Source organism: Glycine max, chromosome 13, assembly GCF_000004515.6.
Source record: "Glycine max cultivar Williams 82 chromosome 13, Glycine_max_v4.0, whole genome shotgun sequence".
NCBI classification, from domain to species: Eukaryota; Viridiplantae; Streptophyta; class Magnoliopsida; order Fabales; family Fabaceae; genus Glycine; species Glycine max.
The window spans coordinates 39,584,316-39,607,032 of NC_038249.2; the positions used below are offsets into that span (position 1 = coordinate 39,584,316).

The following is a 22,717-nucleotide window of genomic DNA, read 5'->3' on the forward strand; positions in this document are numbered from 1 at the left end:
AAGTAAATTATATCATAACTATTTTATTTTTTATTAAAAGGTAACTTTTTCATATAAAGAAAAAAGGAGTAACATGTACCCACATAGTAATTGTACCTAGATCAATTTCCTGAAATCTAATAAGATGAGCATGGATGGTAGAGGGTAGGGTGGGGGGAAGGGGAGGGAAGGCGTTAGGGATGAAGGGTAGATTACGAAATTCGCACTTATTTTTTAAAGCTGAAGTGCACTTAACATTATGGGGTGGAGGATCATTTTTATTGAGGCCCATCCCATCATCATACTAGGAACAAGAATATATACCTAGAACAAAGAAGTGATCATAACAAAAAAAAAATAAAACCCAGAAGGTCCATTCCCAAATAAGAAGCTTCAATCTGGTCCCATACCAAACAATTCACGGATCTGTACAATAATAAACCATTTTTTTTTGTTATTAATATATACAAGGATCCCAGCCCAACTGGATAGATCATAAGCGACAACCCTATCACGAAGCTGACGTGGCAGACATGCATGTCTGTCAGGCTCGTTTCTCTATGATAATTGAGAGTAATTGACTATTCCTCTTTTTAACGGCTCAATTTTACTACTCAGGATCCATCCTCGTTCATAGTAGATTCCCTTCAGTCCAAGGTTCTCTGACACAGTAAAAAATAAACAAAGCTTTATTATCTAATCTAATTTCCCACAACACATTTTTTCTGGATACCATTTATTTCGCCCGTAGTAGCAACCATTTTATTGTGGGTGGAAAATGGCCTACGCAAATAGCCAAAAAAAAGGGGTTAACATCAGTAATGCTTACAGACAGTTCTTGACGTTATTACGTTATGAAAACTCTTACTAGTTAGCAGCAGCCACTGTGACACTAAAGTGCAAGCAAAAAAAGTGACCTTGACCATGGTCCTTATTTGTCATTGGCAATTCTGAATTCACCTTTTGTATTAGCTTTCACGTGCTCACATTATAACACCCCCACCCCCTCATTTATAACTCTTGACATGCACCCTCTCACCACGCACTCTCTCTCCCAAAACGCCATGAGAAAAAGACGAAAAAGAAGCCACAAGACCCACACTCGTCTCTGCTGAAGAACCCAATACTAGGAGAAGAAGTTGTACCAAAAAGGAAAACCAGGTTACAAGGACAGACAGAGAAAGCCCCCACCTTCATCTTCAAATTTCAGAAAGATGTGTTACGTGGGGAAAGCAACAAAGATCTTCATCTTCATTGTGACGGTGCTCGTTGTTCTGGGTCTAGTTTTGGGATTAGGACTCCTTCGCCGCCACCACCACAACACTTCAAATAAATGCTCCGATGAGTCTTGCATTATTCCTTCACCAGCAACCACATTTCCGAACCCCAATTTCAATACACCAACCCCACCTTCCCCCATTGACAACAACCCCACAACCCCACAAACTCCTCCTCAGCTTCCAAATCCAAATCCAATTCCTCCTCCTCCTCCTCCTAATTCCGATAACCCATCTTTGCCACCGCCTCCGCCGCCGGAGGAAACGACCCCTCCGAATCCTCCTAGTGTGGCGGCGCCACCTATGAACACACCAACACCAGGGTCGGCGCAGGTGACCCCAGGTCCTGTGCATGCTATGGCCTAGTAATTTGCTACCTACCTAGCTATATCTATCTATCAATCTGCATTTCGCAATTGCGTGATCGGTGACGCCAATTAAAGACTCTAGGAAAATTGGTGGTGGATCTGAGTGGTTCTTATTATTCTTACTCTATTTTTTTCTTCTTCATATTTTTACTAATGGAACTGTTTAATTTGTGAATGTTTTAATTGAGGAGAGTGTTCAGATAATTAGGGCACTTATTTGTAAGGTGGGCTACTGAATTTACAGAGCCGTCCCTGGCATCTATATTGATTTTCAACGATGACACTCACTTAACTTGACTTTTTTTCCCTTTCTTTCTTTCTTTCTTGTCTGCATATTCCTTTGGTTCGATCACTGTTGCCATAATTACTTACCATGTTGTTGATGAAGTTTAGTAGCTAACGCTTACAGAATCTAATCAGTGGAGCATGCTTTCATCTCCATTTTTTATCTTATCTTATTCCAGTAGCATTTCTTTAACGTTTTCCTCTGAAAAGAGGATTTAGGAATCGGCAGGGCTCCTCCCAAAATACACATACACCTTTTTCTTTTTTTTTTTTTTTTTACCACCAAGCTTGTTGATCAAAAAGTAGGGATAGAGATGGTAAATCGAGTTGTTCAATCTGGGCCTGGGCCCAGAATGAAAAAAGGAATTCTGTTGGTCCAAATTAGTCGGGTCTAGTCCTATGTAGGGACAGTCAACTAACGGGTCAAACTGATCCTAATAAAAAATAAACATCATATGAGATGAGATGTAGAAAGAAAATGTTGGAAAAAGATTTAAAACTATACTGTAAAATAAATAAAATAAAAATAACAAAGAGTGCGTGACAATAGAAAATATGTGACATATATTGTATATATTATATAATATAAAGTTTTAGATTTACACATAAATGACATCAAAGACAAATTAAGAATGACCGACCAATGGATTAATGATAAAATTTAAAATAAAAAATTATTTAAATTATATTGATCATTGAAGATAAGATTATTCAATCATATTTTTTTATTATTTAGGATCAGTTAGACAAAGGTGATATAACATAAAAATATTTTACCCTCAAATAATTTTAAAGCCAGAAAAAGGTGATATAAATTTAAAAAATATTTTGGGCTTTATCACTTGTGGCAGTTGCTGTAGCCCGCTTGTCGCAATTATTATTGGTTGATTCCTCTGAGTTCCTATTTGTAGCCCTCTTTATTTTTATTTTATTTTTACACATTTTAAAATTTCAATAAATAATTTAAATTGCTTTCATTAGTTTTAGATACCCCAAATAAATGCACAAGTCTAATAATTTTCAATTTTAACTTGGTGTCTCCATAACAAATGAGGAATGGACACGTCTTTCTCCAACTTGGAAAATACAGTATATAGAAGAAAGAGTCATCTTAGGCATTGCATATATAGTGCATACCTGGATGAAGTTTGTGTAACCATGATTGTAATGCTTAAGATTATTTTGTATGGTTTAGCATAATTCAGGATCATCGGTGGTGATGCATTGATTTTAATTACCACTTTTTATATGATTACACATTCACGCATACTTATTTTTTACAATGTTAACTTCATGATATAACAGAGATATGTTTATTTTATCGCTTTAGAGTCATAATTAATGTTGTCATTAGCATCATAATGAAACTGTGATGCTAGCTAGATGTGTGTATTTATTAGAGTTGTTCAGGGCAGTATATTTTTAAAAGATTAGTTGAATTAGTTGAATTAGTTGAACTGTAAATCGGTTGTATTATTACATACATTTAATTTAACAATAATTTAACCAATCTATTAATTTTAAAGTAGCAGTATAATAGAAAGTTGTTTTGGTCTTTAATCTCTGATTTAATTCTTAAATCATACGTTATGGTCATCACGTCACGTGAAGAAACAGCATGTTTCAAGCCAGTAGGAAAGGGTTAGTTGGACTTTATTAAGCATCCAAAGAGCATAATATACTAACACGAATGAGCTAATCACTATTATGATATTATCATTACTATTATTAGAATTAGTACGTCAATTTCAATATAGTGATTTCTAGAAACATCACCGGAACAGTCTACCTTCCCAAAATTGTTAGCTCCTATGGCAAGATCCTGCTATTTTAAAACAATCAAAATGGTAAAATAATTCATTTTAGTTATAAATAAAAACACAAACAATCAATATTATGTATTTATCCATAATAAACTATAATGGTTAAACTATCAATAATTGATATTCTTTTGAATACTTACTTTATTTTTATTCAAAAGCTGTATATTTTTCGAAAAGATACAGTAATTACTTTAGAAATGTTTCTAAAGAAACATTTTATAATTTTTAAATAGTATAATACAAAAAAATTTGGTTCATCTTCTGATCTTGTTCTCTGGCCAAACAAAAATATTTTTCATATAATAAACTTTAATACAAAAATTCAATTCTACATTTATGTTGATATCACTAGATAATAATAATTTGTTTATTTGTTCATCCATCGAATTGAACAAATAATATAATTGAATTACTATGTACAAACTATTGAACATAAGGATTAATTGGTAGAAAGTTGTTTAACTTAATTAATACTCTTATATTTTAGAGTATATTTAATAAAAATAGTTTGTAAGTTTTTTTATAGTAAAATAGCTTGTAAGTTAACTAAATATTTATAAGCTAACTGAAGTTTATAAGTTAAAAATTAAGAGTTAAAAACTAAAAACTTATAAATTATTAGCTTATTGAATTAAAAGTATGTGGTGAGATTAATTAATAAGCTGGCTTATAAGACATTCAATTATATATATATATATATATATATATATATATATATATGTATATATATATATATATCACTTTTAATATTTTAATTTATTTATAATAACTTACCATCTTAAAAATTAGTACAATAATTTTTAATTTTATATTATAAAACGTATGAAGAATTGCTGATTTTGTATTATATAAGATAGATCGTAGTTGTTTTGCTTTTTTGTCATATGTTTCTTCCTTTTCACCAAAAAAAAAAATTTAAGAGGTTTGAGAACAAAAAAGACTTGAAAGACAAAGAGTAACTTCAATAAGAAAAGCAAGGTAGACAAAAATGGTTCAAAATTGAAAAAAAAAGAGTGAATTTTTTTCCAAATAATTTAGTAAGGATATAAATAAAAAAAACACCAATATATTATAAGCTATAAACTTGTTGAACTCGGTTATAAAAACAGTTTTCACAAAAAAAGTTATAAAAACAAGAACCGAGTTCTTAAAATAAGTTTGTGTACGTGGTAGATAAGTTTATTTTTTTTTATTAAATTAATGATTTGATTCATATAATTTCATTAAGTTTATTTTTGATTAAATTAATGATTTAATTCATATAATTTGTACCTTTTAATCCTTATAGTGTGAAAAAATTTTATAATTTATATTTTAATTCTCTTTTAGTTCATATAGTTTAAAATTGGTCTTTTTAATCCTTATAATTTATATTTTAATTTTTTTTAGTCTCTATAATTTAACAATGATCTTCTTAGTTTCTATAATTTGTATTTTAATTACCCTTTAATTCTTATTATAAAAATATATAAAAATAATTAGTTACAAATTATTTATAAATTATCAATTATTTTTTATTATAAATTATTTTACAAATGCATAATATTACTCATATTTTGATGGTAAAAATATAAGAACTAAAAAATCACTTTCAAACCATAATGAATAAAAGAAAATTAAAATATAAATTACAAAAAGACTAAAAAAATCACTTTCAAATTATAAAAATTAAAAATAAATTAAAATATAAATTATAGAAATTAAAAGGAACAAATGATAAAACTATCCGAATCAAATAATTAATTAAACCTTTATTTTTGTTTAACCAGCTTATAAGCTAGTTAAACAAACTTCTTTAACTCCTATAAATTTGATCAATCAAGGATGTTCCCAGCATCATCCTTATGCAGCAATCTTGAAGACCTTCCAATCTTAAGAATGGAGTCTGAGTTTTCAGCACGTGTATCAGCGAAACAAATTCATGTGCTGACATTCTTGCCAAAATGGGATCTACATCGGATTTTCCTTTGATTTTGCTTGATTCTTGTCCAGTTGTGATACATTCGTACCTATGGCTGATGCCATCTATACTATTTTCTTGCGCTTGTAGTCCTTTTATTTTCTCAATGATAAAAACAAAAACACAAACTTATAAGCTAAAGCTTGTTAAACAAACATATAAGCAACTAATGTTGACTTTCAAACACACCAAATCTTAAAATGCAACTAGATTCAATATTAAATATTCGATCTCACAATGATCTTAGCGAGTAGAATTACTCGCGTGAAGATTCCTCTGTGTCGTACCAAATTTTTTTTACTATGAAGAATACTTGACGTTAGCAACAAAAAAGTTTAAATTCCCTTATATCATATTAGAGATAATTTAACTCATAAGATTCATTCAAAATATAAGGGTCACGCTACATTCAAGTTGTGTTCGATTCTTTATAAAATTTCCTTGAGGTAAGTACTCACATCAGCTATACACCTTGAACATATTAATTTTGGAGTCAATGAGTTAAGCGATACCTTCAGAAAAAAAAAACAGAGATAATTTGACACTATATGCTTTCAATGTTTTTTTGTGTAAAATAATAAGGTGGCTGAATGGTCAACTCAGCTTTGCATGTGAAACGGTCCCAACTCAAAGGCATCAATCAATGAAGGAGAGAGATGGCGTTTACTTGGCTCCTCTGTACTGTAACAACGTAATGCTAATTTGGTCATGGTGCACTGTTCTAGCGTGACGCACAATTTGCTGCTTCCGTCACACCCTCATAATAATCACAATGAATAATTTCTCTTCACTCTCACAACCGAAGAAAGATAAGTAAACAAGTAAAATAAACAAAAGCCAAAGGAACAAATGAATAATGTTTTTATGTTACATTACATACTAGTATTATAATATTCTCACGCTATTCACTACTCTCAATTGGCCTCAGTTGATCATAGTACACACTCTTCTTCTTCTCTCTTCTTGCTTGCAACATGGACGTGAATTCCTCAGGTGGTGCCTCCGATTGGCTTTATGATTATGGCTTTGATATTCCTGTTGCTGGTTCTGACTTCATGGCTTCAGACTCTGGTGGTTTCCGTTGGGGGCCTCAGAGTCACAACTTCAAGGGTCCCTCAAATATGAGGTGGGTTTGTTTTCTAACTTTCTATTCTTCTTTTAACTTTCTCTTTGGTTTACACTTTGCACCACAAAAACTTATTATTGTATTTCTTATTGTTCCTTAGAAAGGAGAATTTTTTTACCTTTATTAAAAAGCTAGAACTGGCTTATGATGATTATTTTATAATTGCAGCTTGGAAATGGAATACTCACTGGATTCAACTGTCATGGAAAATGGTCCTTCAAAGCGGTAATATTATCTCCTGTGGCTCTGTAAAGAATATATGAAGTAAAAGGTGTACCTCCACAAATGTTTAAGTTTTGACTATTATTGATTGGGTTCAAAGTTCTATTATTTGGAATCTTGACATGGAGCAAGGACGTGTGAGTCATAAACCAGGATAACTTAGAAATTTGTACAATTTGAAGCCCTTCCTGTGACATGTTTTATGAATTATGAGATTCTACGGCAAAAGAACACCCCAATTATCCATACTCTGTCTGCTAGAACATTACATACAGTTTTCATCATGTTGTGATTATAGAAGAGGAAATTAATGCCATGTATGTACTATGGTGAACGTGGGTTTGAGTAAAAAGAATCTTATCGTTCACTTTGAATTTCGTAATGATTCTTTCAATAGCCTTTCCAAACCAATTGTTATTACTTAAAAAAAAAAAAACTTCGTACCCCATTGCCCAGAGGCTCTTCACTATGCGAAGGTATGGGGGAGGGATGTTGTACGCAGCCTTACCCTTACATATACAAAGAGGCTGTTTCCGGATTCGAATCCATAACCAATAAGTCACCAATAAACAACTTTACTAATAAGTAATAACAAACCAATTGTTATTACTTATTAGTCAAAAAAAGAATGTGGACATCAAAAATGTTTCTCGTATGTTTATTAATGTTCATAAAATTGGAGATTAAGAGCGTCTTATGTTTCTTTGTTACTTAGCTAACAATGATTAAGTTTAATCTTTAGTCAACTAATAACAAGGTTAAAATCATACTTCTCTGCTATGCTTGGCGGCAAAGTTCAATCAAGTGACTGTAAATTTGTGATTAATTAGCCTATGTGTGTCTTTTTTAAATCTGTCACCTTTCTCTCTCTTTCATTATTTTCCCTAAATAATTTGCAACTGCTACTTCAGGTTAAGGACAGAATCATGTGCATCTGGCTCCAAGGCATGTCGTGAGAAATTACGAAGGGATAAACTAAATGAGAGGCATGCTATTATTTTGCATATTGTGTGATTGAGTTTAGTCTTCTAAATCTCATGTCTTCAATTTGGCATGATTTTAAGGTTTCTGGAATTGAGTTCCATCCTGGAGCCTAGTAGGCAGCCCAAATCAGACAAAGTTGCAATATTAAGCGATGCGGCTCGAGTGGTAATCCAATTGAGAAATGAAGCCAAGAGGCTGAAGGAAATGAATGATGAACTACAGGCAAAAGTTAAAGAATTGAAGGTGATTTTTCTGTTTCTAGAGATTATTTTACTTAGATAAATTGATGCAATATGGTTATTTCTGTCTGAAATTCATTTTGCTATGCTTTCTGTTTCTCAAAATAATTGGTCATCATGAGATTATGTGTTGATTGTGTGTAGTTCTGATTTCTGAATTTGTGTTTCTTTGCAGGGTGAGAAGAATGAGCTTCGTGATGAGAAGAATAGGTTGAAGGAAGAGAAAGAAAAGTTGGAGCAGCAAGTAAAAGTGGCAAATATACAACCCAGCTTCCTGCCTCAAGCCCCAGATGCTAAAGGACAAGTTGGTAGCCACAAGCTGATACCTTTCATTGGATACCCTGGAATTGCCATGTGGCAGTTTATGTCCCCTGCTGCAGTTGATACATCAAAGGATCACCTTCTTCGACCTCCAGTTGCATAAAGTGGTTAGCAATAGCATCCACTTCTTTTTTGTATGCGTTTTATTTTTGTGTAAGTTATCCATTCAGTCTATTGTGTTTTTTCTAAAGTTACTGGTGGAAAGTGTGCTCGGAAACTAGTTAATTATATAAAATTGTGTTGTTGTTGTCTGAACTATGATAAGAAAGTGCTACATGTCATGGCTACAAAGTGTGTTGCTTGATTAAAAATAAAAGTCTGTTTAAGTGGTTCTTTGCAGTAATGTTTTCTTTTTTCTTGGTCTAGGTTCTAGAACCAAAATTGTGACCTATGTTTCTTTCTTTCTCAACAAAAGAAAGTGCCTATTGTTCCAAGATAGTAAATTAATGCTATGTCCAAATCACGAAATGGTATTGTAAAGGGAGATTATAACGTGTGTTATACCACATCATACTTACAAATGTGCTTGATAGGAAAAATTATTTTCTGCGGTGTATTAATGTATGGGAAATTCCCTTCTATGTGTCCTCTCCTGCCTTTTTCACAGCACCTGCTATAGTGTGAAAGTAGTTCAGTGTCCTTTTGATTTTTAAGCAAAGTTTTGAAGACTTGAAGTTGGTAAGTGGAAGATCCAAAAAGCAATTTCAGTAATAGGGTCTAAAATCAAATATCATTGACTAATAATACATTACATGCTTATAGAAATTATATATCTCCGAAGTTGTAAGCAATAACCAGACCAAACTGACAGAGAACACCAAAATAAATTTCACACGGAATGAACTCATAAACAATGGTTGAGTGAGATTTTTCCATCCTCAGAAGGTTATAAACATGATTAGAAAGCTTAACACTACCACAAAGTAGGCTTGTAGATTTCCTTTACTGGTTGATGAAGCTGACAAGTCTGATGAATGTTGTGCTAGAGGTGAAGCAGAAGCAGGAAATTCAGTGGAAGGAAAGACTGGAGAGAAAGTAGGACTTTCTAGATGTGCTTGGAACAATGGACTTGGGGCTGAGGGAATAATATCTTCAGGAGATTCTTCAGGTGAAGCACTAGAAACTTCAGGAGATTCTGCAGGTGAAGTAGTAGAATCTTCAGGAGATGCTGCTGGTGTGACAGAATTTGTTGCACTGGCAAGAGTATCTATTTCAACCTTCATTCCTTGGCTGCAATGTCCTATTGTTCCACAGATGAAGTATCTTTTCCCTAGTGAAGTGAGAGGGATGGTTGTGGTGCCATCATTGTAAGACTGAATTGGGCTAGTTGGCTGGCAAGAGTCATAATCTGCCTTTGTAACTTCAACCACGTCATGGTTTGGCGGGTATTGGAAAACTGCATGCATCAATGTCAATGTCATTCATTAACTTACACATAATATTTTGCATTACGCTCCTCCGTTATTTTTATTTATCTGTCTTTTAAAGTTTTTACAGAAAAATAAGAAATACAATAAATTTTCTTGACTCTAATAAAATATAGTTGTGTGGTTTCTTATATTATTTCTTTTCATTTTCAGTTTACAATAAGTGCACGTGTAACTTAATTAAAAATTAAGTGAAAAGTAAAGATATAATTAATAAAAGGATGATTAATGTTAAATTTTACAAACGACAAACAAATAGAACTTTTTTTAAAAAAAAATTCTACAATTATAAAGTAACTAAAGGAGTATTTTAGTATCATCAACGTAAAGGTAAAGTTTTGATGCATGCTAAGAGTGACTTACCAAGACTGTCTCCCACTGAAAATATTTGGGATGATGCCCATGATTGAAGGTTTGAGTTTGTGTCCCACCCACCATTTGGTCCTCCAACAATGTAATTTGTGGCCAAGGCCAATTTGATGAGTATAGCAACAAAAGATACCCTGAACATCATTTCAGGAACACCCATATTTGCTAACTGCCAATTAAGTGAGGTATGTAAGTGACAGAGAAGAGTCACAAGAGATGAGAAGTGATCAAAGTTAATTGCTTGGATGTGATTGACATATGATTTGAGTTTATAAGTCTATATATAGAGGATTAAAAGAATTTGGAGCAGAATCTTTAGAAGGATGATGTGTACCTGTGGTTCAGTCATGCAATGCTGGAGTTGGTATAGTCATGCAGATGAGAGGTATTATCTTAGTTGGAATTCAAGTACTCATTTCCTGCCTGTCTTGACTCTTCCATCTGATTCCAAATCTTTTATTTATTAAATTTTTCTGGTTAAGTGGAGGGGTGAGAGGCGTTTGAGTGGTTGATGCCTGACGGATTCACAGGTGTAGAATCTTCAGATGATAGTTGTTGGATTGGCAACAACTCAAGTTTGGCCTTTTCCACATTTATAATTTGAAAACTACTTTATCAAATCCGCTGTCAGAAATTTGTGACTTAGTTTACTTGCACGCAGGACGCAGCCACGCACATCATTGGACCAAAATATTTCACTAGGAAGTTTTCCCCAAGTCTAACCAATCCAGGCAATGATTTTGAGCCTTTGCCTGTTCTTCCCTTGTGGTGCACCTAATCCATGTATCCAACCAACCCATGTATGCGGGCAATATTAAACAATTTGCTTAAATGTTGGCAAGTAGGGATCTTATGAGGAACATCATATAAATGCAGGGGAAACTAGTATTTACTTACATTGACAGCGTTACATTTCATCTACTTATATACAGTTGATCTGTATGGTAATTGTTGTAACTGATAAGACAATTTCATAAGGACTGGATTCGAATGCTGGTAACATCCAAAAAAAAAAAAAAAAACCATTTACTTATGTAAGCGTAATCACGACACCATACTGACAGCTGTAAAAAAAATTCCTCCGTTAACTGTTTGGAAGAGGCATCAAGTTTATATCTCAATGTAATGATTTCCACCATAAAGTGTTAGGAATCACCCGAAATTTTAAACCCAACACTTATTAAAAGAAAATTTTAATTAAGCGATACCGGCCACCGAGAATGCGTACATTTAATAATGTTTCTCCTTCCAAAATTTGTAGGTAAATATTAATTAGCATGTGAAGTGTAAAATCGTTTTCTAGAAACAGGTAAATTTTTAATATGATCTACACAACTTTGTACAGATCAATTATTAATCCAAGTGTCAACGATAAGTAACGTTTACCTAAGAATTTCTCCATTGGGCTACTTCCGAGTCCACATGATCATTTATTTAGCTATAGCTATCAAGTACATAACATATATAACATAATTTGATGTAGCACAAACTGCAAAAGTTATGGTCTAGGGAGCCTCAACAATAGGGTATAGTTCATATCTAACATAGCAACTCCCACGCACAACCCGTGCACCTTGCTTTCCATCACAATAATTGGGATGATCACTAATAGCATACAACATGGGAATTTGAGAAGCAGTATAAGACAAACCACTTAGCAATTCGTTGACTTTATCACCGAAAGTAGCAGGGTCATCCACGTCGTAGATGTTAACAATATAGAACTTGTTCTTCTCATCAATTTCACCAAAGAAGTATTCATTTGAGTACTTAATAAGGCAGTAATCGTACCAAACTATTGTCCCCTTCTTCTTTGGGGGGCACCTCTCTTGAAGCTTTTTGGTTGCTTAAACGACACAAGACATGCAATTTGTGGCGTTGACGTAGCCGCGACACAATGCTAGACCGTTCACTTGGTCCGTGCCTTGGCCAATGGAACCATGTCCAAAACCAGTAGGAGGTACTTTGGTGTGTAACAGCTCAAACAACTGGTTTAAGTTGGCACCATAAGGGCTGGGATCAGAAACGAAATAAGGGACTAATAGAATTGCCTCCTTGGAGACCAAGAGATTGAGAAAGATGGAGAGCATTTTGGATTGAGGGATTAATTGATAAGTTGGTTCAAATTAACTTCTAAGGCCATGCGTGTTTCTACTTGTAATCATCTGTACGTTTTCAATTAATAGAGGGTTATTGCTTTGTGATACTTTGGCCTAGAATGGAGTTGAAATCGCTGACTTGAGGCTAGCTAGTGGCAACCTGATCTAATTTCCATTACTTTTCCAAGAGAGTCCAATTGAAGGACGCACTAAACTTAGTGGAAAAACATTTTTGGAACATGATATCTAGAAATGGTGATGCTGCGATGAACCAGCTGAAGAAGGGGCTTACCCACGAACCATTGACCATAATTAAGATATAATAATAAGCTTAAATGAGAATTTTTTTTATTTTAGTTTTTAAATATTTTTTTCTTGATTTTAATTTTTGTATTTTTTTATGGTTTATGTTGTGTTAAAGCGATGATTTAACAGTATTTTTTTAAAATAATTAATATATGAAATATTTTAAATTAATTTTTAAAAATAATTAAAATATACTTTTAATTTGAATGACCTTATCATAAGAACCGAAGAAATTGATTCTAAAAACAATCAAAATTTGATAACAGATTATCATGTTTTAGTAGACAATGATCACGAAAACATGTTTTATTAGATCATATGTATATACATCTTTATATTTTTGGTGAAAAGAACATATAATTTCTTAAGAGTAATATTTTCTTACAACACTTTTTTATTTATCTTTTTTTTAATCTTCCTATATTTCCCTTTCTTCTCTTTTTATCTCTCATAAAAGATATCCAAAGAATAACAATACTGGTATTAAAAAAACATAACTTATTTATTTATTCATCCGTTAATTAAAAAGCATAAGAAGGTTTACCTTCAAAGCCAAGGAGCTAGGTTTATGTATCCATAAGATTTAAGTATTTACTCTTTGACAAAAGGGTAAAACTCATATATGAAATTACAGCTTCCACCCACATGTCACCTAATTCAGCGACCGAACAATCTTAGTCACAAAAGTAATTATTAGAGACTGATTCAGAGACCTACATGAAAATGACCATTTTTGTAATTAGCATTTTGCGACTGTGGAATTAGTCGTAGAAGATCATGACGGTAAATCCGGCTCAAAATTTTTATATTCATGTTGCGACTTAATATAATATTTAGTTTGTGTCCGACATTTTAGCAGTCGACAAAACACTGTATAAGACACTACACAGCGACTGAAATACTTTGATAACTGCTAAATAATTGTATTTTGATGATAGAAAATAAGGCAAAATTGTCTTTAAAAATAATTATTTAGCAGTTATTTGCGCTTAAATATTAAAAAATTGATGTTTTGTTTAATTTTGGTTGCAGATATAAAAACTGGAGGTGTAACAAACAAAAAGGCCAGAAAAATGGAAGAAAAGAAGAAAATCTGAAGCAGGCCCAGTCCAATACGCGCGCTGAGCGCGCGTCACGCGCTAAGCCTATGATCCAACAGAAGCGCGCGCTAAGCCTGCAACACGCGCGCTAAGCCCGCGATCTAACAGAAGCGTGCGCTAAGCCTGCAACATGCGCGCTAAGCGCGCGATCTACACGCGCTGAGCGAGGGGGTGTCGCGCTGAGCGCGCCTACGAAGGCCCAAAGCCCACTTCAGCAGCTATAAATAGAGAGTCAGTCCAAGGGACAGAATAGACCACGACAGAACCCCCTCTCCTAGGGGTTTCACTTACTCCCTTTTTTTCTTTCACCCCCTTCTCATTGTAAAGCCCTCAATGGCCATGAGTGGCTAAACCCTTAGTTAGGGTCTGGCAGGCCTAGAAGCCAATGTGATGTATGATGTACTCTTCACTATTTATCAATGCAATACCAGGTTTTTCTTTCCTATTTTCTTTTCTGTTTTTATCTTGCATACTCATCTTTATACTATGTTAGGAGTTAGATGTTCGGGAGAGGGTAACTTTTAAATAAGATTTAAAGAAGATATGCATGCATTAGTTTTAGGGGTTAGACGCTCGGGAGAGGATAACTTCTAATAGAACAAGAAGAAAAGATATCATAATAAAATCATTGCTAGGCATAGAGTGATTGCATTATGCCCATGCGTCAAAGCAAACATCTAGAATTAGAACTTCATGCATTTTATCTATTGAGTCTTTGCAAAGGCATTTGGGAGATAGATAGGTAGAATAGACTTGTCATCGTGAGGCATCAGGGGCAAGTAAATGAATAGATGTGGGTAGGGTAGAATCACTTTAATTGATAAAGAAAAAATCATAAACTCATACATCCTAGGCAGATAAGGCAAGTCAGTTCCTAATATTATTTTATCGTGAATTTATCCTTTATTTAAATCTTTTATCTTTCTTATCTTTCATCTTTTTCTTTATCTTTAAATATCTTATCTTTTCTTTAGCTTATCTTCTATCTTTCTTTATATTTTATTTTAAATTCTTATCTCTTGCTTTTAAATTGGGTTTGCATTAATCTAAGTACAAACAAAGTCCCTGTGGATTCGACACTCGGACTTCCGAGAACTTTACTACTTGTCACGATTTGGTGCACTTGCCAAAGTCCTAACATACTTTCACTTTTAACAAAAATATGAAAAAAAAAATAGAAAAGAGGTACACGACAAATGCAGAGTACGTCTAGAATGTTTATTTTTGAAAGAGTATATGGAAATTTAATTTTTCCAAAAAAAGAGAAGAAAATTGTATTTTGTTTTTAAAAATTAGATCAGAAAAGTAAAAGCTATAGCAAATATATACATATCATGAAAGGGCTTATTACGTTGGAGAAAGTGAAACCAAAACGAAAGCTTGCCATATTCACATGTTTTAATACGAATCGATGGATTTATCTTTAAAGCTTGCATATTAAATTAACAAAAAAAAATGAATAAAGTAAAAATGAAAACAAAGAACTATAATGCTAATCCAAGATATATAAGAGAAATTAATGATTGAGAAATTAAATAACTTTTTTTTTGGATCAGCTAAAAATTATATCAATAATATTGGTACGAAGTACATAAACAGTGTATATATTACATGCATGACAGCCCCAAACCTAAGATGTCCTTTACATTATAGAACCCAGAACTTACAACTAACAAAAAAATACACTCTTTTAACACTAAATAAATCCTTACATTTTCATTTTATATTATTTGAAAAGGTTAAAAAGGACCGCTTCTTTAAAAAGTTGTGATAGAAAAAAGAGAAACTGAAAATCTAAACTTGGAAAATTTCTTTTGTACAAAATGTAGTCCTTAAACGCGTGCAATGGATGAGAAAAGTAATCGTTTATTATTAGTTATTGTCGATCTACATTTATATATTATAATAAGTTTTCCAATTTTATAATGGAAAATATGTTGTGTATATTGGCAAATACTATGGTGCCACTATAAAACTAATATACCACGCTACAAAAGGAGCGAAATGGTATTTTGACGTTATTAGTTTATTACTCATGAAGACTATGAGCATATATAAAGTTAATTAATTAATTTCCAAACTATGATTTAAACTATGACTACAACAGACATACTCCTCGAATTTTAAGCATTAGCAGTCTTCAAACTTGAAAAAAAAAAACATTAATTTGAGGTAACCTGGCCGGATTGGCGAGAAGCTCTGCACGAATCCTTCTTTTGCTTGGAAGAAGAGTTGAAGTGGAGCTTAGTGCAAACTAACCGGATAATCCACTTTTTCCTTTCGACAAAGATTAAATTATTCCCACTCTTTTATTTCCGATATATATATATATATATATATATAATTCCCACTCATTCCCATATATATTACAAGAACAAATAAATTGTCCCAGCCATTTAATCAAACTTTTTTCCAATTTTTTACTTGAAGCTAGGGTATATACTTGATAGTTGATACTGCACATATGCCTTATCCTGTAACTAGTTTTTTTTTATAAGCAAACTACTATTATAGTTGCTTGTTGTTATGAGTTACGTACTGTTACTACTGTAAATGGGTTTGGCGGACCTTTTCTTTTCTGCAACACTTGGTGTTTTCAAGAAAGGAGTTATAAATTATGAAACTTTAAGCTGCTTGATTCACAATGAAGCATGGATCGATGTTCTTCTATTTTTTTTTTTTTACTATAATTAATTTCCTCTTTGCTCCAAACATGCTTCCCCTCATCCCATATGTGTCAAATGTTGTTTTATCGATTTCAACAAATTCTTTGACTATTTAGGGGGCGAGATCAAAGGAAAGATTTAATTTTAGCATATGATAAAAATTCAGGAACTAAAATTTCTGAGTTAGAAATACAGGACCTATATTACATGCACAAACATATAAAAAAGGGACAAAGCTTCTTTTAAACCAATAAAATAGTGGATAAAATTAAAAATGAGCTTTAAAAAATACTACACCAAAATAGAACAATTCATTAATTTATTCATGCACTATTCAAATAGCGTAATAAGGTTTACAACTGATGAGGCTCAATATCCATAAGATTCGAGTATTTACTCCTTAACAAAGGGGTATATCTCATAACGGAAGTTGCAGCTTCCACTCACAACTCTACCTCCTTCTTTGCCATCACAACAATTTGGGAGTTCATTGATTGCATCATCAAGACACTTCTTGCAATCACTGCTAGAAAGATCTCTAGTGCACTGAGTCAAACCATAAAGTGTCTCCGAATTCTCAAGCTTCGCCTCTCCAGTTGCATACAATTTATTATTCACATAAGCTTTCTGAGCAAGCTGGCTCAATAAGTCTCTAGTGTTATAGTTAAACGTTGCAGGGTCACTCACATTTTTCAAGTTCCACATGTAGAACTTGTTTGTGTTGTCAATTTTGCCAAGGAAGTCAGTGTCCAAGTACTTGAACATGCAATAGTCGTACCAAATGATGGCACCTTTGTTGTATGGACAGCGACTGAGGATTTCTTTGGGTGCCTCAGAGACACAAGTTTTGCACTCTGAGGCCGACACGTCGCCGCGGCAAAGGGCAAGCGCATATGCCTTTTGGTTTTGGTATTGGCCCACAGAGCCAACACCAAAACCAGTTGAAGGGGTCTTGTAGATGAGTGAGTTGATGAGTGTTTTCAAGTTTGATTCATAGGGACTGTTGGCTGTGAAGTTCTCAGAATTTGAACAGAAATGGAAGAGAGGGTCGGCTCCAAAAGATGTTTGGAGAAGGAGAGCTAAGTTTAGTGAGAAAAGAAAAGTGGTGAAGAGCTTTGAGGAAGACATTGTGGAAGAGTACGTGTGGCTAAGAAAATACTAGTTTTGTTAATTTGATGGTGTTGCAAATGGGATTGTGGAGAATGATTTATAGAGGAATCATTTCCTTCATCCAAAAAGTTGACTTTTTCTTTTTGACCATTTTATATCTAGCTTGTTAGGCTACACAGCATTAAATCAAAATTAGGCAGCGCCTTGACATTTCGGATTTTGTCCAAAGGACAATGCCGTGTTTGTCTGCATATTTGGTTTCAAGAGTTACAAACTAAACCATGAATTTTAATTCCATTTAATCTTCAAAATACGGTTTCTTCGTTAATTATGATCATTCCAATGCTTGATACTTTGTTTAAATTTATTTATTTTTGTTTAGAGAACAAATATTCTCTAAATAGATAATCATGTTTTGAGCAGAAACATACTTAAAACTTATATTCAAAAATTTTAGTTAAATTAAAATAATCACACGTCAATTTATTCATCTTTTTGTTGTATGTTACATTGTTTAAATATATTTTACTTAGATGGTATTAATAAAATAAAATTTAAAATTTAATTATTAAAGAAGTATTTTGTTTAAATTATGCACAGAAAATTCGGTTTGATGGTAAATGTCGTTTTATGTATCCACTGGATAATGAGGGCTGAAGATCAGAAGAAAAAAAAATTAAGTGTGAAATCCTTGCTTGCGGCGCGGTGTTGACTTAAGATCGATCGTGTGACATCTTTATCAGAGATACGAACGAAACCTATTCTCTTTGTCAATCATTCATTTTTTTTTAGACAGGCTGGAACATAGATTACAATTTTGAATTTTGGACAAGCTTCCAGAAGGAAAATGAAAAGCATTTCAGAGATAAAAAGTATGAATGTGTCTACTGTTGTTTTTTAAAATTCAAATAAAATATTAAAGCATAAATTAAAAGAAAAATATCTAATAAATATAAAAGTACAGATTAAAAATATTAATGATCATGAAAATATCCATAATCAATTTAATTAAATTCAAGATTCAAAAATGAAATAGTATGTGTGGGAAAAGTGAGAGAAATATTTATTAATTAATGAAAAAAAAAAAAAAAATATATATATATATATATATATATATATATATATATGAAATAAAGATTTTAGTATTATATATTATCTAATTACATATTGTTATAAATAGTATATTTTTTAGCTTTTATAATAATTACTTGAAATCATATTAATAATAATTTCTAATGAATTGATACATACTAATAATTATACATGTCTATTAAACTATTAATTCCAAAAAGAAGAAATGAAGAAGAACTTTTCTATGCGAAGGGGTTGACAAGGAAATTGGACCATATCCTGCATCATTGGAGACAGACCGGAAGATGCATGCAAATAGTCCAAAGGGAGAGATTCAGTGGAATAAGAGACAAATTAGCGGGAGAATCAGAAAAGGTAGAGATCTAGAGGGGAGAGATATGATTAAAGAAAATGATTAAGCAATAAATGAAGTTAACTAGTCATGCTGAAGTCATTAAGAATGAATTGGCCAAGTGGCAAGGAGTATATAAAAACAGATTAGGGAGAAAAGTGGAAAAGAAAGATGAGAAGAGTGAACAATTAATGGAGAGGAATATGGAAATAAAAAAGATGCAATGTTTGAATATGTGGGAAGAGTCATTGAGCCAGCTGGAATTTAAGTTCTCGTTTCAAATAGAAGGATATATACTTAATTTTCGGTGTTGTTTTCTCAGCTAACATGCAAGTTATTCTCGTTTGTAATGGCATGCATGGATGATCGAGGCTGCATATAGATATATTAACATGCCAGAGACAGATCCTGTAATGTATTAAAGGGAAGTTGGAAATTTTATTTTACATATTTATTTAAATATTTAATTTTTAATAATTAAACATCAATAAATAATAATTTTAATAAAAATATTTATTATTAATTTTTGTGTAAAACTAGAGATATAATTCACTATTAAAAAAATATTGAGTAAATATCAATTTAAAAATCTATTTTTCTTATATATACATATACATATTTTTTATTAGTATTTCTTAGAAAAAAAATTATTATTTTTTATATATACACAAAAGATCCGTTTGACTTGCTTAAATTTAAGGAACTACCTAAGACTTATAAATATTTTTATTCTACATTTGATTTTTAAAAAAATTTAGATAACACAAATTAATGATATAAAGACATGACAAAAATTATATTTCTTGTTATTCACAGAGTTATAAAATAACTTTTTATCTTAAATACAAAACATTCAAAAGAGAGACATTCTTTGCCTCTATCTTATGTTGTCAGATTAACTATAATAATCTTATCATAATAATCTTATCATGTGATATATTTTAAATTTATATTATTTATTAGTTAATTTGTTTATAATGATATAAATTATATTAAAATAATTAATATTAAAAATAATATTTTATATTATTATGTTTGTATTGTCTATTATTAATCAAACATTATACAAAATAAAAAATTATGATGTAACTCAAATATTTGTCTTATATTATTCTATTTGTTATTGCATGATAAACGCAAACAAAGAGTTTTAAAGAATGGGAGGCTAAGACTTTTGTTTGTCCCGTTTGAATTCGTCCATGCGTGTCAGCATATATGGTTGCAGGACACGCTCGGCAAACTGGTGTATGATATTTATGCACTCAAACCACATTTCGTTTATTTTTTGTTTGGAAAAGAAAGACAAAGTAAAAGAAGGAAATAGGAAGTCACATGCAGTGATTTGATTTGGTATTTTTCCCAGAACTTATAGGTGCATCACTATATATATATATAAACATTAAGAATATAGCATTTTTAATTAATTAAACAGCAACAGCCTATAAAAATATATATTTATGTGTAAACGAACAAATTCAATACATAAGATAATACAACAAGGAAGTAATATAAGATACACACATACGTATACACATGCAACGTATGTATGTATGTGTACATGGACTTCATATATTAGTTATACATATATGGATAAATCTTCATTTGTCATCCTCAACGTAGTAAGTTCTATGCTTTGACAAATGGATAAATCTCATATCGGATGTTGCAACTTCCAGCCACAACTCTTCCTCCCTCTTTTCCATCACAACAATTAGGGAGTTGGCTAATTGCATCATCAAGACACTTGTTACAATCACTGCTAGAAAGGTCTCTGGTGCACTGAGTCAACCCATAAATATCCTTTGATTCTCCACCAATCTTTAGCTCTCCACTTGCATACATTTTAGGGCTCAAAGAAGCCCTATAGGCAAGTAAGCTCAACAACTCCTTGGTCATGTAGTTAAACATGGCAGGATCACTCACATTTCGCACGTTCAACAAAGAGAACTTGTTTGTGTTGTCAATCTTGCCGAAGAAATCAGTGTCTAAGTACTTCAACATGCAGTTGTCGTACCATATGATGCCGCCTTTGTTGTATGGACAGCGACTGAGGATTTCTTTGGTTGCATCAGAGACACAAGTTTTGCATTCTGATGATGACACATCGCCACGACAAAGAGCAAGACCATATGCTTTTTCGTTTTGGTATTGACCAACTGAGCCAACACCAAAACCTGTTGAAGGTGTTCTGTATATAAGCGAGTTGATGAGTGTTTTCAAGTTTGATTCATAGGGACTGTTGGCTTTGAAGTTCTGAGAACTTGAACAGAAATGGTAGAGAGGGTTAGCTCCAAAACATGTTTGGAAAACAAGAGCAAAGATTAGCAAGAAGGTTACGGGAGAGCTGAGCTTTGAGGAAGACATAGTGGCCGGAGTTGATAAAGGAAACTTAGTTTTTAGTTTGATGGTTCTTGTTTGGTACGTAGAGGTTAATATATTGGCCTCAATTTAAGGTGAAAACCTCTAGTTTTGAGTGATAAAAAATATTAAGAGGTTGACCCTTTCTGTTGATTTTTTCGGCTATGTAATTACCAAGTACACAATTTGACGCGACAGTGTCAAGAATAAGGTTTCTTACTTTCGTGGATAACTTAATATTCTCACCGCAGCTGAGCATGATGAGCCATTTCAACTCGTTTTGATATTTTAGAAATGATGGAAAATTATGAAGGCAAACTAGCTAGTATATCATACGTGTTGGAAGTTTTCCAATATCTCAAAAGGAAAGGAAAGATAATGGTTTGACCAAGAGTGTGTGCTTAGGTGAAGGTGTGTGATTCTGCCCAAATCCCAAATTCCCAATCATAAAAAATCATATTTCGTAAAAGAGTAGTTGGCGTTGGTTCTGGAAAATGCCCAGTCCAAAACGGCCTCCTCAAACAATATTATTTCATTAATAGGAATCCATTGACTAGATAAATGGTGTGCCAAGAAATGAATACAATTGAGCTGTCAGTGAATTATCATTTCTTGGCCCAATAAATAAAAACTTTAAAGGCTTAGATTTATTAATTTTATTTTCATTTATACGGTGTTTAAAATTGTTTTTTTTATCAACTTTATTTTGACAATTTTTTTTATCAACTTTGTTGTAGCTTTTTACACATACGGATAAAATTCTACTTATTTAATGTCTATCATAATAGAAAAAAAATAAAATTTTAAAATAATATCTCATGTGTGTATTTTACATAAAAACTCCATTCCATGAATATAAATTAATTACTTATAATTAATTTTAAACAAAATTAATCAATTTAAAATTAACTCCTACAATATTATTGTAGTACCTCTAGTCCTTTGTATTAGAAGCAAATTGGTGCATTTTTTCAGTCTTTTATATAAGAAATATAGACCTATTTTTTCATATAAATTAATTACTATTTTTTATATTCTTAATTTAGTGTGAAGTATATTAATTTTAAATATTCATTTATTCTTCATACAAGTGTGGATGCATTCATTAAACGATTAACAATATGAATAAAACTCATTTGATGGAAGAAATTAATCCTCTGATTAAATATAATCACAACTTAGAGTCCATGAATATTTTTGGATTAAAATTTGAATTATTAATTTTTATTGATGTTGAGGAATTATTTATTTTTTTCTTAGAAATCAGTAATATTT

At 32.2% G+C, this 22,717-nt stretch overlaps 5 protein-coding genes and 1 pseudogene across 6 annotated transcripts; 2 read left to right on the top strand and 4 right to left on the bottom strand.

Annotated features, from left to right (window-relative positions):
* The first annotated feature begins 1,193 nt into the window (after positions 1–1,193).
* LOC102668888 (leucine-rich repeat extensin-like protein 3) lies at positions 1,194–1,622 on the top strand. The gene has a single exon (XM_006595391.1). The coding sequence runs from the start codon at positions 1,194–1,196 to the stop codon at positions 1,620–1,622; it is 429 nt and encodes a 142-aa protein (XP_006595454.1).
* Positions 1,623–6,531: 4,909 nt separating this feature from the next.
* On the top strand, positions 6,532–10,142 carry LOC100803143 (transcription factor bHLH115). 2 transcript variants are annotated; one of them, XM_006594813.4, is made up of 6 exons: positions 6,532–6,818; positions 6,987–7,043; positions 7,952–8,026; positions 8,105–8,267; positions 8,439–8,691; positions 9,571–10,142. In XM_006594813.4, exons 1-5 carry the CDS (start codon positions 6,667–6,669, stop codon positions 8,685–8,687), a joined length of 696 nt encoding a protein of 231 aa, XP_006594876.1. In that variant the 5' UTR covers positions 6,532–6,666; the 3' UTR covers positions 8,688–8,691; positions 9,571–10,142. The 2 variants fall into 2 exon arrangements, 1 of the variants encoding a protein (XP_006594876.1); XR_001384251.3 differs by having other exon boundaries at positions 6,533–6,818; positions 8,439–8,737.
* On the bottom strand, positions 9,298–10,623 carry LOC100803681 (blue copper protein-like). Its single transcript, NM_001317533.1, is given in 2 exon segments — positions 9,298–9,980; positions 10,375–10,623. Coding segments are annotated over 2 exon segments (684 nt in total). The 5' UTR covers positions 10,541–10,623; the 3' UTR covers positions 9,298–9,462.
* A 1,262-nt stretch (positions 10,624–11,885) lies between these two features.
* LOC100777808 (cysteine-rich repeat secretory protein 38) lies at positions 11,886–12,470 on the bottom strand. Its single transcript, XM_006595392.1, has 2 exons — positions 12,320–12,470; positions 11,886–12,226 (listed from the first exon to the last, which is right to left on the bottom strand). Exons 1-2 carry the CDS (start codon positions 12,468–12,470, stop codon positions 11,886–11,888), a joined length of 492 nt encoding a protein of 163 aa, XP_006595455.1.
* Positions 12,471–16,853: 4,383 nt separating this feature from the next.
* Positions 16,854–17,732, bottom strand: LOC100527155 (cysteine-rich repeat secretory protein 38). Its single transcript, XM_003543329.4, has one exon. It carries the CDS (start codon positions 17,677–17,679, stop codon positions 16,945–16,947), a length of 735 nt encoding a protein of 244 aa, XP_003543377.1. The 5' UTR covers positions 17,680–17,732; the 3' UTR covers positions 16,854–16,944.
* A 2,736-nt stretch (positions 17,733–20,468) lies between these two features.
* Positions 20,469–21,492, bottom strand: LOC100778339 (cysteine-rich repeat secretory protein 38-like; annotated as a pseudogene).
* Positions 21,493–22,717: the final 1,225 nt, after the last annotated feature.